General features: G+C 42.4%; 1 protein-coding gene across 4 annotated transcripts in view; it reads right to left on the bottom strand.

Moving 5' to 3' along the window:
* Nucleotides 1–14,619, bottom strand: part of ZMYM5 (zinc finger MYM-type containing 5) — a 42,370-nt gene that overhangs the window by 4,026 nt on the left and 23,725 nt on the right. For all 4 annotated transcript variants that reach the window (XM_030813283.1, XM_030813284.1, XM_030813285.1 and 1 more), the window contains 3 exons: nucleotides 11,284–11,569; nucleotides 9,936–10,101; nucleotides 7,719–7,931 (listed from right to left, as the gene is read on the bottom strand). In XM_030813283.1, coding sequence (XP_030669143.1) covers nucleotides 7,719–7,931; nucleotides 9,936–10,101; nucleotides 11,284–11,569 — 665 coding nt within the window. The remainder of the gene's footprint in view (nucleotides 1–7,718; nucleotides 7,932–9,935; nucleotides 10,102–11,283; nucleotides 11,570–14,619) is intronic.

Here is a 14,619-nt window from a genome sequence, read left to right as displayed (position 1 = left end):
TAAAAAGCAGCTCCTTGCTCAAAAACAGACCATTTAGATGTTGCTAGATTAACACTGTAAATTCAAAGTAGTATGTATGTTTATTAACATTGTTAGATGAGGTCACCATATCTGTCAAAAATTTAATTTTTATTTTGTTTTTGAACATTTTACTACCATTTACTGAAATATGTTGTAATAAAGACACGTTACCTATTTTGGTGTCAATAAAATTATAATAAAAAAGCTAAAAAGATTTAACATAATAAAGATGTATAAAATGTGAATGGCATCCTATTAGCTATACACAACACAACTTGAGTACCATATGCAATGCAGTGAAAGAAAATAAAAATGGACTTGTTCTGTTTCATCCTGAAAGTAATGTGGCAGCTTTAAAGTAAAAAATGCAGAGGTGTGGGCCAAGTACGGTGGCTCACCCCTGTAATCCCAGGACTTTGGGAGGCCAAGGCGGGTGGATCACCTGAGGTCAGGAGTTCAAGATCAGCCTGGCCAACATGGTGAAACCCTGTTTCTACTAAAAATACAAAAATTAGCCAGGCGTGGTGGCGTGCACCTGTAATCCCAGCTACTCAGGAGGCTGAGGCAGGAGAATCGCTTGAACCTGGGAGGTGGAGGTTGCAGTGAGCTGAGATCGTGCCATTGCACTCCAGCCTGGGAGACAGAGTGAGACTCTGTCTCCAATCAATCAATCAATGCAGAGATGTGATATGATCCAATAAATAAATGCAGAGATGTGACATGATCAAATTTGTACTTTGGAAAGATTGCTCTAATTGTATTATGAATTCCCAACCTTATGTAAGGAAGGAAGAGACACAGAGATCAAACTATAGTAGTAATTCTGGCAAAAGATGATGTTAGCTATGTCTAGGATTATAACAGTAGAGATAGGAGTTGAGAAGTGCTCAGGAAGTAGAATTTGGATTAGTTGGTAATTGATTGGCTCTAGGGGCTAAGGAAGAAAGAAGAGTAAACAATGACCCTAAGTTTCTGAATGGGCATTTGGGTGGATGGTGGCTTCATTTACTGATATGAGAAACAAAGGAAACCAGGTTTAGAGGTTCAGTTTTCAACACAATGAGTTTGAGTTTCAATGATGGATGGCATATAAGGCGGTGGTCCCGTAAGAGTATAATGGAGCTGAAAAATTCCTGTCACCTAGCCGAGTGTGGTGGCATATGCCTGCAGTCCCAGCTACTCAGGAGGCTAAGGTGGGAGGATCACTTGAGCTGGAAGTTGCAGTGAGCAGAGCTCAAGCAACTGCACTCCGGCCTGGGTGACAGAGGGAGAGACCCTGTCTCAAACAAACAAAACAAAACAAAAAAAACCAGATACATTTAGTATAAAACACCAACTAGTCATACCAGGTTAATTAAAACAAATAGGAGTCCCCTACCACCTCTACCCATTTCCCCTTTACCAGAAGCTAACCACTTACAACCTTTTAAAATAAAAACAATTTTTTAAATATATACCATTTAAATATATATATATATGTATATATATATATATTTTTTTTTGAGATAGTCTGGCTCTGTCATTCAGGCTGGAGTGCAGTGATGAAATCATGGTTCACTCACTTGCAGCTGTGACCTCCCAGGCTCAAGCGATCCTCCGAGCTCAGGCTCCCAAGTAGCTGGGACCACAGGGGCATGCCACGCCAGCTAATTTTTAAGTTTTTTTTTGTAGAGACAGGGGTCTCACCATGTTGCTGAGGTTGGTCTTGAACTCCTGGGCTCAAGCAAATCCTCTTGCCTCAGCTTCCCAAAGTGCTGGGATTACAGACATAAGCCATTACGCCTGGCAAAAAATTTTTTTGAGACAAGGCCTTGCTTTGTTGCCCAGGAGTACAGTGGCTATTCACAGGTATGATCCTAGCACACTGTAGCCTCAAACGCCTGGGCTCAAGTGACCCTCTCGCCTCAGTCTTTCTAGTAGCTAGTATTGCAGGTGCACACCACCATGCCCAGCACTTATATAACTTTTCTAGCTGATTCTTTGGTTATGTATTTCCAAATCTCAAAGTTACTTGTTTGTATCACTATTTACCGACTTTTTTTTCCTCCCAGCTTTAGGTATCATCAATTGACTTCTCAATGAGGAAGATGAAAATTTTGCTTTCCTTCCTCTTACCATGCTCACCATACACACTCAACACCCATCCACTTATCTTTAGTTGAAGGATTTCTTGGACAAGATGATTATTTGTTGTGAGGAACTGTGCTGTGCACTGCAGATGTTTAGCAGCACCTCTGGACTCTATCCACTAGAGTCCAGCAGCACCCCTCAGGTGTGAGTCACAAGTGTTTCTAGACATTGCCAAATGTCCCCATGGGGACAAAAATCATCCCTGATTGAGAAGCACTGGCTTAGATCAAAATTCCATCTTTACATTTTATGACATGTATGTTATTCAGCAATAAGCTACTAAGTGCAAGATTTCATTTTTTTCTTATGGTGTTCATATATTACTAAGGCTTTCTGTGTTGGCTTTTTCAGAAGGCTGTCACTTGTCACTTGAAAATACTCATGTGTTTGGGGTGGAGTAGGGAAGCACTTTTATAAAATGTAAAACGTTCTGATTATACAGAAATAGCATGCCTATATTTGGCAACTATGAATTAGTTTATTATTTTTTGAGACAGGGTCTTACTCTGTTGCTCAGGTTGAAGTGCCGTGACATGATCTCGCCTCACTGCAACCTCTGCCTCCTGGGTTCAAGTGATCCTCCCACCTCAGCCTTCCAAGTACCTGGGACTACTGGTATGAACCACCATGCCTGGCTAATATATAATTTTTGAGACAGTCTCACACTGTCACCCAGGCTGGAGTGCAGTGGCGCCATCTCGGCTCACTGCAACCTCTGCCTCCCAGGTTCAAGCGATTCTCCTGCCTCAGCCGCCCAAGCAGCTGGGACTACAGGTATGTGTCACCACACCTGGCTAATTTTTTGTAGAGACAGGGGCTCACCATGTTGCCCAGGCTAGTCTCAAACTCCTGAGCTCAAGCGATCCACTCGCCTCAGCCCCCACAGGCATGAGACACACCTCGCCCAGCCTTTGCCAACTGTTTATGAGTTCCTTTTTCTTTTTTTTTTTGAGACAGAGTCTCGCACTGTCCCCCAGGCTGGAGTGCAGTGACGTGATCTCGGCTCACTGCAAGCTCCGCCTCCCAAGTTCTCGCCATTCTCCTGTCTCAGCCTCCAGGGTTGTTGGGACTACAGGCACCTGCCACCACGCCCGGCTAATTTTTTGTATTTTTAGTAGAGACGGGGTTTCACCGTGTTAGCCAGGATGGTCTCAATCTCCTGACCTCATGATTGACCTGCCTTGGCCTTCCAAAGTGCTGGGATTACAGGCATGAGCCACCATGCCCGGCCTATTTTTTTTTTTTTTTTTGATACAGGGTCTTGCTCTGTCACCTAGGCTGGAGTGCAATGTCGTGATCACAGTTCACTGCAGTCTTGACCTCCCAAGCTCAGGCCATCCTTTCATCTCAGGCTCCCAAACAGCTGGGACTATAGCCATGTGCCACCATGCCTGCTAATTTTTTATTTTTTGTAGAGATGGGGTCTCACTATGTTGCCCAGGCTGCTTTCCAACTCCTGGGCTCAAGCAATCCTCTTGCCTCTGCCTCCCAAAGTACTGGGGTTACAGGTGTGAGCCACTGTGCCTCACCGAGTTACTCTGTATTACTGAAATACACATGGTAGAAGGAGCACTTTATTCTAGGGATCAGAGTAGCAAGCAAGTTATTTAAGAAAATCTAGGCCAGGCGTGGTAACTCACGCCTGTATTCCCAACACTTTGGGAGCTGAGGCAGGCAGACTACCTGAAGTCAGGAGTTCAAGATCAGTCTGGCCAACATGGTGAAACCCCGTCTCTACCAAAAATACAAAAATTAGCAGGGCATGGTGATGCGCACCTGTAATCCCAGCTACTTGGGAGGCTGAGGCAGGAGAATCGCTTGAAGCTGGGAGCCGGAGGTTGTAGTGAGCTGAGATCGTCCAGCTTGGGTGACAGAGCGAGACTCTGTCTCAAAAAAAAAAAAAAAAACCCCATATGTATAGGTGTATGGCTGCCTAGTTTGACTATGCATATTTCTTCTTTTGTTTTTGAGATGGAGTCTTGCTCTGTCACCCAGGCTGGAGTACAGTGGTGTGATCTCGGCTCACTGCAACTTCCTGCCTCCCAGGTTCAAGCAATTCTCCTGCCTCAGCCTCCTGAGTAGCTGGGATTACAGGTGTTCACCACCACGGCCTGGCTAACTTTTTGTATTTTTTGTAGAAATGGAGTTTCACCATGTTGGCCAGGCTGGTCTCAAACTTCTGACCCCAGGTGAATCTGCCTCCCTTGGCCTCCTAAAGTGCTGGGATTACAGGCGTGAGGCACCCTGCTTATTTCTTCATTTTTACCTCCTCTTTTGGTGCCTATTTAGTAGTAAAAAATTTATAATCTATGTGTAATTCTTATGCTTTTTGGAGGATAAGCATTATTGTATTTCTCTGAAGCTTATGAGCTCACAACCTTTAACTTAGCAAGAACTCAGACACAGGTAAATCATCCTTTTTTTGTTTGTTTATTGAGACAGAGTCTTGCTCTGTTGCCCAGGCTGGAGTGCAGTGGTATGATCTTGGCCCACTGCAACCTCCACCTCCCGGGTTCAAGTGATTCTCTTTCCTCAGCCTCCTGAGTAGTTGGGATTACAGGCACACAACACCACGCCCGGCTAATTTTTGCCTTCTTAGTACAGACAGGGTTTCACTACGTTGGCCAGGCTGGTCTCGAACTCCTGAACTCAAGTGATCCGCCCGCCTTGGCCTCCCAATGTGCACGGATTACAGACGTGAGCTACCACAGCTGGCCTAAATCATCCATTTAAGAAATAAAAAAGGCTTGGAAAATATTAAGACTTAATATAGTTTTTATTTCCAAATTAGAAGGTCATTAGGTTACTTTTGTCATGTAACTGTCTTTGAAAAGACAACTTACAATATTAAGTCTTTTTAAATTTCGTTTTGTTAGAGATAGTCTCATTCTGTTGTCCAGGGTGGAGTGTAATGGTACAATCATAGCTCACTCACTTCAGTCTCCTGAGGAGCTAGAACTACGAGTGTACAACCACCATATCTGGCTAACTAAAAAAATTGTTTTGTAGAGATGGGGTCTCACTATGTTGCCCATGCTGGTCTCCAACTCCTGCACTGGTGCCATCCTCCCATCTTGGCCTCCCAAAGTGCTAGGATTACAGGCATGAGCCACCGTGCCTGGACCTTTCTATTTGTTAATGTTCACTGTGTTCTTCTATAAACCAAAAGCTTTCTTAAATATTAGGTGCAATATATGTAAAGAAAAAATAATTTAACATAAATAAGGCTTTCTTGCAAAAATAAACAGAAAAGTCAACTATGGGTATCCACTGTTTCTCCTGTTCAATAAAAGTCTAGCAGTTCAGGGTTACTTTCCCTTGAAGCTAACCAATTAAATTCTCATCCAGCGAAATGGGGGTTAAGAATATTTCCAGTTTTACATTATGATCTATCTTAATTTTTGTGTATGCAATGAAAAGGGGTCAAGGCTCATTTATTTCCACACTAACAAAAAATTATTTCAGCATAATTTGTTAAAAAATCTTCCCATCAGAATAATTTGGTAACTTCTTCAAAAATCTACTATGTGGTTCTATTTCTGGACTATCTTCTATTTCACTGATCTCTGTTAGCCCATTTGTTTATCTACCAAACCATACTGCCTCGATTATTGCAGCATTTTAATGTCTTAAAATCAGGAAGTTGATAATTCTTTAACCCACATCTAACACCATATACAAAATTAATTCAAAATGAATCACAGGTCTAAAAATAAAAGCTAAAACTGAAAAGATTCTAGAAGAAAATGTAGGAAAATATCTTTGTAATTTTGGTGGGCAAAGATTCCTCAAATAGACACTAAAACTATTAATCAGAAGAGAAGCAAATAATAAATAAGACTGTATAAAAATTAATATCTTGTACTTTTCAAAAGCAACATTAGGAAAACAAAACAAAACATTAAGAAAATGAAAAGACAAATCATTCTGAAAGAAAACCTTCTGGCCAGGCACAATGGCTCATGCCTATAATCCCAGTACTTTGGGAAGCTGAGGTGGGAGTACTGCTTGAACCCAGGAGTTCGAGACCAGCCTGGGCAACATAGTGAGACCCATCTGTATTTCCTTTTTCTTTTTTTTTTGAGACGGAGCATCGCTCTTGTTGCCCAGGCTGGAGTGCAATGGCGCAATCTCCACTCACTGCAACCTCCACCTCCTAGGTTCAAGCAATTCTCCTGCCTCAGCCTCCCGAGTAGCTGGGATTACAGGCGCCAGCCACCATGCCCGGCTAATTTTTTTGTATTTAGTAGAGATGGGGTTTCGCCACGTTGGTCAGGCTGGTCTCCAACACCTGACCTTAGGTGATCCATCCGCCTTGGCCTCCCAAAGTGCTGGGATTACAGGCATGAGCCACCACGTCCAGCCTATTTTTTTTTTTTTAAAAAAAAGAAGAAAAAAAAATTTTTCCAAATACATTTATTTTATAAAATACATGTATCCAGAATAATACAAAGAACTCCTACAACTCAGAAACAAAAAGAATTCAATAAAAAATGGGCTGAAGACCTGATAGACAAAACAGACACTACCACATTTTTTTTTTTTTTTGTAGAGACAGGGTCTGGCTATGTTGACCAGGCTGGTCTTGAACTCCTGGCCTCAGCTGATCCTCCCACCTGGGCCTCCCAAAGTGCTGGGATTATAGGTGTGAAGCACCTCACCTGGCTCCAAATTTTGGTCAGAATGTAGAGCGACTAGAATTATCAAGTGCTTAGTGGGAGTGCTAAATGGTACAGAAGAAAAATTAGTCTTTTAAATTCATCCAGGAGTAACCTTTTTCTTTTTTTTGAGACAGAGTCTTGCACTGTCACCCAGGCTGGAATGCAGTGGCATGATCTCGGCTTTGCAACCTCTGCCTACCAGGTTCAAGTGATTCCTATGCCTCAGCTTCCCAAGTAGCTGGGATTACAGGCACACACCACCTCGCCTGGCTTATTTTTGTATTTTTAGTAGAGAGGGGGTTTTGTCATGTTGCCCAGGCTGGTTTCAAAATCCTGGCCCCAAGTGATCTGCCTGCCTTGGCCAAAGTGCTGGGATTACAAGTGTGAGCCACTATGCCTGATCATTTTCTTTTTCTTTCTTTTTTTTTTTTTTTTTTTGAGACAGGCTTTCGCTCTGTTGCCTAGTTGGAGTGCAGTGGTATAATCATAGTTCACTGTAGCCTCAATCTCCCAGGTTCAAGCAATACTTACACCTCAGCTTCCAAAGTAGCTGAGACTACAGGCACATGCCATCATGCCTGCGGCTAATTCTAAAAAATTTTTAGTAGAGATTAGGTCTCACTATGCTGCCCAGGATGGTCTCAAGCTCCTGAACTCAAGCAATCCTCCCGCCTCAGCCTCCCAAAATGATGGAATTACATGAGAGAGGCACTGCACCCAGCCCAAAGTAAACTTTTAAAACAAGCTTACAACAATCTATAGACTTGAATATTTGAGATGGGACAAACCAATGACAGAATGACAAAATGGAATTAAATGAGATTCTAAGATGAATCTGGTTCATGTAAGCTATAAGGGTGAAGCTACTATATATTTGATCATTTAAAGCTCATTAAAAAGAATTACCTGTTTATATTCGTTAATACAACCTTGGCAGCAAAATCTCTTCTGCTGACCTCCAATCACCAGGATGTTGTTTCCAGTACTCTTACTAGGCATGTACTCTCCACAGTGTTCACAGCAGTTCATTATTAGACCATTGGCCAATCTGTACTTATTAAAGCAATGGTTACTGCACAGTTTATGTGTTACATTATTTACGCTGACTTCATGGCGAATCTAAAAGAAAAACCAGAATTCATTAACTAAGATATATGAACCAGATTAGCATAGCAAGCAATGAGATAACTAGTTTCTGCAACAGAAGCAAAGAATCCCTAATCATATCTCACAGGAAGATATACCCAGGGAAAAGATTTTTTTTTTTTCTGAGATAGTCTCAGTCTGTCACTCAGGCTGGAGTGCAGTGGCATGATCTCGGCTCACTGCAACCTCTGCCTCCCATGTTCAAGCGATTCTCCTGCCTCAGCCTCCCAAGTAGCTGGGATTACAGGCGCCTGCCACCACTCCCAGCTAACTTTTGTATTTTTAGTAGAGATGGGGTTTCACCATGTTGGCCAGGCTGGTATCGAACTCCTGACCTCAAGTGATCTGTCCGCCTTAGCCTCCCAACATGCTGGGATTACAGGCATGAGCCACCATGCCTAGCTGGGAAAAGATTTTTAAAAAGCATATTTTATTTTTTCCTTTATTTGTAAGATCACTTTGATTTCACAAAAGAGGACAAGAATAAAAAAATAAAAATAAAAAAATAAAAGGAAAGCAATAAAATCAATAATAACTTCCCTAAAGACATTTAATAACAACAGATAATGAACTTTTTTTTTTTTTTTTTTTTTTTTTTTTTTTTTTGAGACAAGTTCTTGCTATGTTGCCCTGGGCTCGAATTCCTGGTCTCAAGCAAGCCCTCTACTCATGCCTCCTGAGTAGCCCAGATTACAGGCTTGCAGTACCATGCCTGGCTTTGGTTTAGAAGATTTTGACATGACCCGCTTAAAAGAAATGGGTCAACAGTCTTTTTTTTTTTTTGATATTGTCTCTTGCTCTATCACCCTGGCTGGAAAGCAGTGGTACAATCATAGCTCACTCCACCTCAAACTCCTGGACTCCAGTGATCGTCCTGTCTCAGCCTCCTAAGCAGTTGGGATTATATGTGTGAGTCACTCATCAACAAGGATCAACAATTTTTAGATAGTATTGTAAGTAAAGTTCACTGCCCTAGAACATTTGTGGAGGGAGCTAAGGGAATCAATAATATCTGTATTCAGGATGGTGTCTGTATAACCAGAAGCAGGGTAGTTCTCACTGTGGTAACTGAGATAAAATCATGTCCTTGATATGCATGACTCAGGGGTAACCAACACCAAATTTAGTTACCAAAAACTTTTATAAAGTGAGGACTGCCTGCATGCATGTTTCTTCTCTTCTAGGAAATGGGAAGACTGCAATATCACTGAATGTTAAGCAAACAGCATACATTCACTCCACTTGTTCCATGTGTTCTTGTACCGGGATCTGTTGCTTTCTAATTTTAACTTTTAGATTCAGGGAATACATGTGCAGGTTTGTTAGATGGGTATGTTTTTTTTTTTTTTTCCTTTCTTTCTTTTTTTGAGACAGAGTCTTGCTCTATTGCCCAGGCTGGAGTACAGTAGTGCGATCTCAGCTCACTGCAGCCTCCGCCTCCCTGGTTCAAGCGATTCTCCTGCCTCAGACTCCCAAGTAGCTTGCGCCACCACACCTGGCTAATTTTTGTATTTTTAGTAGAGATGGGGTTTCACCCTGTTGGCCAGGTTGGTCTCGAACTCCCGACTTCAAGATATCCACCTGCCTCGGCCTCCCAAAGTGCTGGGATTACAGATGTGAGCCACCACGTCTGGCCCCAAGGGGTAGTTTTCCAGCCCTTGACCCCCAACTCTTGAGACTACATTTTTACTGAATGTCATCAGTAAGAACAAAATCCACCATAAAACAATTGCCTTGTTTATGAGCACAACCAATTCCATAGAAACAGATGTGTACTTTCCATGCTATGCAAATGGAATTTTACTTATAAAATATCCCATAAGATAGTTCTAACATATCCTTATTCTTCCTTTCAGCTTCATGTTATACATCCAGAACATGTGCATTTTGTAGATGAAAGAGTACATAATAGCACTTAAAAGTTAAAATTATCACTGTTAGCCTAAACAACAACTTAGTTTGTATAAAAATCCAGACCTCTGCTAATTTACTACAAATTGTACATCTTGACTTATTAAAAACTCCTTTTTTAAGATTCCGGTTGTTTTCACAGGGAGACAAACAAGATGTACTACAAAATTCTTGGAAGGATTTGCTTGATTCTACTGGAAGAACAACATTAGCCTTCTTTGTAGATGCATCTCTGAAACAGAAGGGATAGACACATAATTTAAGAACAGTGAATTTTAATACAAGTCAAATATATTAATAATAATTGCCATTTTTCATTTTCTTATGATTTAATACTAGAAATCAAGTATAACTTCTAGATGCAGCAAATCCACTTTTGGCTTTATTGCCAAGAGTTCTTTTTTTTTTTTTTTTTTTTTTTTTGAGACGGAGTCTCGCTGTCACCCAGGCTGGAGTGCAGTGGCGTGATCTCGGCTCACTGCAAGCTCCGCCTCCCGGGTTCACGCCATTCTCCTGCCTCAGCCTCCTGAGTAGTTGGGACTACAGGCGCCCACCACCACGCCCGGCTAATTTTTGTATTTTTAGTAGAGATGGGGTTTCACCGTGTTAGCCAGGATGGTCTCGATCTCCTGACCTCGTGATCCGCCTGCCTCGGCCTCCCAAAGTGCTGGGATTACAGGCGTGAGCCACCGCGCCTGGCAAGAGATCTTAAATGATACAGAAAGAGTCAGAGATAAAGATCTTTCATAGCACAAGAACCTTGCCACAAATTCTTAAGATTTTTAGATGCATTCAAAAATGCTGGTAATAGGCTGGGCACAGTAGCTCACACCTGTAATTTCAGCACTTTGGGAGGCCGAAGTGGGCACATCACTTGAGGTCAGGAGTTCGAGACCAGCCTGGCCAACATGATAAAACCCTGTCTCTACTAAAAATACAAAAAATTAGCTGGCCGTGGTGGCGGGCACCTGTAATCCCAGCTACTCGCGAGGCTGAGGCAGGACAATCACTTGAACCTGGGAGGTAGAAGTTGCAGTGAGTGGAAATCGTGCCATTGCACTCCAGCCTGGGCAACAGAGTGAGACTCCGTCTCAAAAACAAACCAACAAACAAAAATGCTGGTAATAAATTCATAGAACTAAGGTGTAAGATGGGGGAGCAGGGGAGGCAAATGTAGTAGCAGGGAGAGGGGCAATTGATTTCCATACCTATGTTCCATTTTTCTGCCAAGAGTAAATACAGCACATAGGAGTCCACAGCTTGGATATATTCTAGGAGCTCAAGTTCAATAAACTTGAAGACACTCCTGCAACAATTCTACCCATAAATCTATCCAGCTCTGCAATTATATTGAGTACTTATTTATATCATTAGTATTCAACTACGTGGAGAAATGTTGAAAGGTACTGCTTACTTTTTACATATTACACTTCGTGTGTTTTGAGTACGTTTATGAAAGAAGGAAGAAAGGCAGGTGGTAGAGCAAAAGAGGTGAGCTGATCCTTTTCGTTGATAAGCTGTCTGTCCCTTCTGTAAAGGCTTTTTGCAATTTGCACAAGTGATTTTAGCTGGTTTAGTAAGTTGTTGTTGGGCTGTAGGCTGGAAATTCTGCTTACGAAGTAAGGCCACTGGTGATAAAGAATCCACCCCTGGCTGTTTCTGATTATGGGGAAATGAAGCTGACTGGGAGATCCAAGAATCTTAAAAATGAAACAAGAAAAAAATCATGGAACAAATCAAAATGTACATCAGAAAAATAACTTGCATTTTCATTTAAGAGTTTAAGAGACAAGTGAGGCAGGCGTATAAACATGTGGTTAAGGCCAAACACGCTTGATGCACAATCCCAGGGGATCTATCCACTTTGTATCTCAAGTGAATGATACTCCACTGTGCCAACAATAATAATAAAGTAAATGTTGGCATCTGGAATTGTGTAATGTGGTAGCCATCGGCTCTTAAGTCAGACTCCAGGTTCAAAGATCTCCTGAGTGTAATATTATACAAATATACTAAATGATGATACCTAACTCATCAGAGTGCTGTGAAGAACATATGAGATAAAAGTAATGCCTGGCATACAGGCACACTCAAGAAATATTAGCCACTTTTTTTTTTTTTTTTTTGAGACAGAATCTTGCTCTTTCTCCCAGACCGGAGTGCAATGGCACAATCTCAGTTCACTGCAACCTCTGCCCCCCAGGTTCAAGCAATTTTCCTGCCTCAGCCTCCAGAGTAGCTGGGATTACAGGTGCATGCCACCATGCCCAGCTAAATTTTTTTTTTCTATTTTTAGTAGAGAGGGTGTTTCACTATGTTGGCCAGGCTGGTCACAGACTCCTGGCCTCAAGTGATCCACCTGCCTCAGCCTCCCAACGTGCTGGCATTACAGGCGTGAGCCACCACTCCCAGCCTAATCACATCTTTCTGTCTACTCATACCACTAAACAATCAATCCATCTCTTTCTATGTATTTCAAGTAAACTGTAGACATTAGTACACTTACTTTCAAAATACTTTAGACGTAGTAGTTTAATATAAATTATTATTTCCCAGCCTTCTAAAATATTACTTATCAGGCATTAATATAGATTGTGGATTACTCAGGAAAGACTCAGCTTTCCTAACCTTACATAGCAGCTGCAGTATCATAAATTACTGTTAGCTTCAAAAGGTACAGTATTACTTATAGGTGAGATGCTTCTCAAACTTTATTGTGCATATTAAATCACTTGGGAATCTTGTTTAAATGGAGATTCTAAATTAGTAGGTCTGAGAAGAAATCTGATATTCTGCATTTCTAACCAACTCTCAGATGATGGTGAAGCTTTGAGAAACAAGGCCCTATAATAATAAAGAATTATTTCGTAATCTATCTTCAAAAACAGCTTTTGGACAGGTGAGGTGGCTCATGCCTATAATCCCAGCACTTTGGGAGGCTAAGGTGGGAGGATCACTTGAGGCCAGAGGTTTAAGACTCAGCCTAGGCAGGGTGCAATGGCTCATGCCTGTAATTCCAGCACTTTGGGATGCTGGAAGCCAGTGAGTTTGAAACCAGCCTAGGTAACAAGGCAAAACCCCATCTCTACAAAAAATAAACAAAATTAGCTGGGTGTGGTGGCGCTCGCTTGCAGTCCCAGCTTCTCACTGTGTTGCCCAGTCTGAAGTGCAGTGGCATGATCACAGCTTACTGTAGCCTTGAACTCCTGGGCTCAAGCGATCCTCCCATCTCAGCTTCTTGAGTAGCTGGGACAACAGGCACATGCCATTACACCTGGCTAATTTTTTTATTTTTTGTAGAGGCAAGGTCTCACTACGTTGAGCAGGCTGATCTTGAACTTCTGGACTCAAGCAATCTTCCTGCCTCGCTCTCCCAAAGTGCTAAAATTATAGGCATGAACCACCACACCTGGCCACTTTTTTTAATTTTTTGAGACGGAGTCTCACTCTGTCACCCAGACTGGAGTGCGGTGGTGCGATCTAGGCTCACTGCAAGCTCCACCTCCCGGGTTCATGCCATTCTCCTGCCTCAAGCTTCCCGAGTAGCTGGGACTACAAGCGCCCACCACCACGCCCGGCTAATTTTTTGTATTTTTAGTAAAGACAGGGTTTCACCGTATTAGCCAGGATGGTCTTGATCTCCTGACCTCATGATCCACCTGCCTTGGCCCCCCAAAGTGCTGGGATTACAGGCCTGAGCCACTGCGCCTGGCCCACCTGGCCACTTTTTACTTTTTTTTTTTGAGACAGTCTTGCACTGTCGCCCAGGCTGGAGTGCAGTGGCGCGATCTGGGCTCACTGCAACCTCCGCCTCCCAGGTTCAAGGGATTCTCCTTGCCTCAGCCTCCAAAGTAGCTGGGATTACAGGAGCATACCACCATGCCTGGCTAATTTTTGTATTTTTAGTAGAGACGGGGTTTCACCATGTTGGTCAGGCTGGTCTTGAACTCCTGACCTCGTGATCTGCCCGCCTCAGCCTCCCAAAGTGCTGGGATTACAGGCGTGAGCCACTGGGCCTGGCCGATTTTTATATGAAAAATTACACAATCTGTGAGGCTCTAGATGATGTTAGTATTTTAATCCATAGGTTGGAAGGGGGTTTTTATCAGTACTCCTCTTTGCGGGTCCTCAGTGTCTACTGAAAACTCCATTTAGCTTCTCTGCAGCCTTTTCTGGAATTGAACACATATTCAATAGGGAAAAGCAGCCCCATTTCTTCTCTCAGATCTTGGAACCCTAGTTTTTCCATTTGTTATTTGTAGCTCTTGATGTCTTTAAACAGATACTTTATATATTTTGTCATTTTTTCCCTAATTATTCTCAGCAAGAGGGATAGGACTTACCTAGGTATCAGAAATGAAACTCCCTAGAGTCAGCATCATGGTCAGAAATGTTTATAATGCAGCAAAAATACAAAAGATGTAAGAGCAAATTCTAAGTTTAGGTATTTTCTCTCAGGAGTTTTTTTTTTTTGTACTATTTATACAAAAGTATGTGGAGTACTGGAGAACTTTCTTTTTTTTTTTTTTTTTTTTTTTTTTTTGAGACGGAGTCTTGCTCTGTTGCCCAGGCTGGAGTGCAGTGGCTCAATCTCGGCTCACTGCAAGCTCCGCCTCCCTGGTTCACGCCATTCTCCTGCCTCAGCCTCTCCGAGTAGCTGGGACTACAGGCGCCCGCCACTACGCCCGGCTAATTTTTTTGTGTTTTTAGTAGAGACGGGGTTTCACCGTGGTCTCGATCTCCTGACCTC

The sequence above is a fragment of the Nomascus leucogenys genome, chromosome 5 (assembly GCF_006542625.1).
Source record: "Nomascus leucogenys isolate Asia chromosome 5, Asia_NLE_v1, whole genome shotgun sequence".
Lineage (NCBI taxonomy): Eukaryota > Metazoa > Chordata > Mammalia > Primates > Hylobatidae > Nomascus > Nomascus leucogenys.
This window is presented reverse-complemented; position numbering and strand designations above follow the sequence as displayed.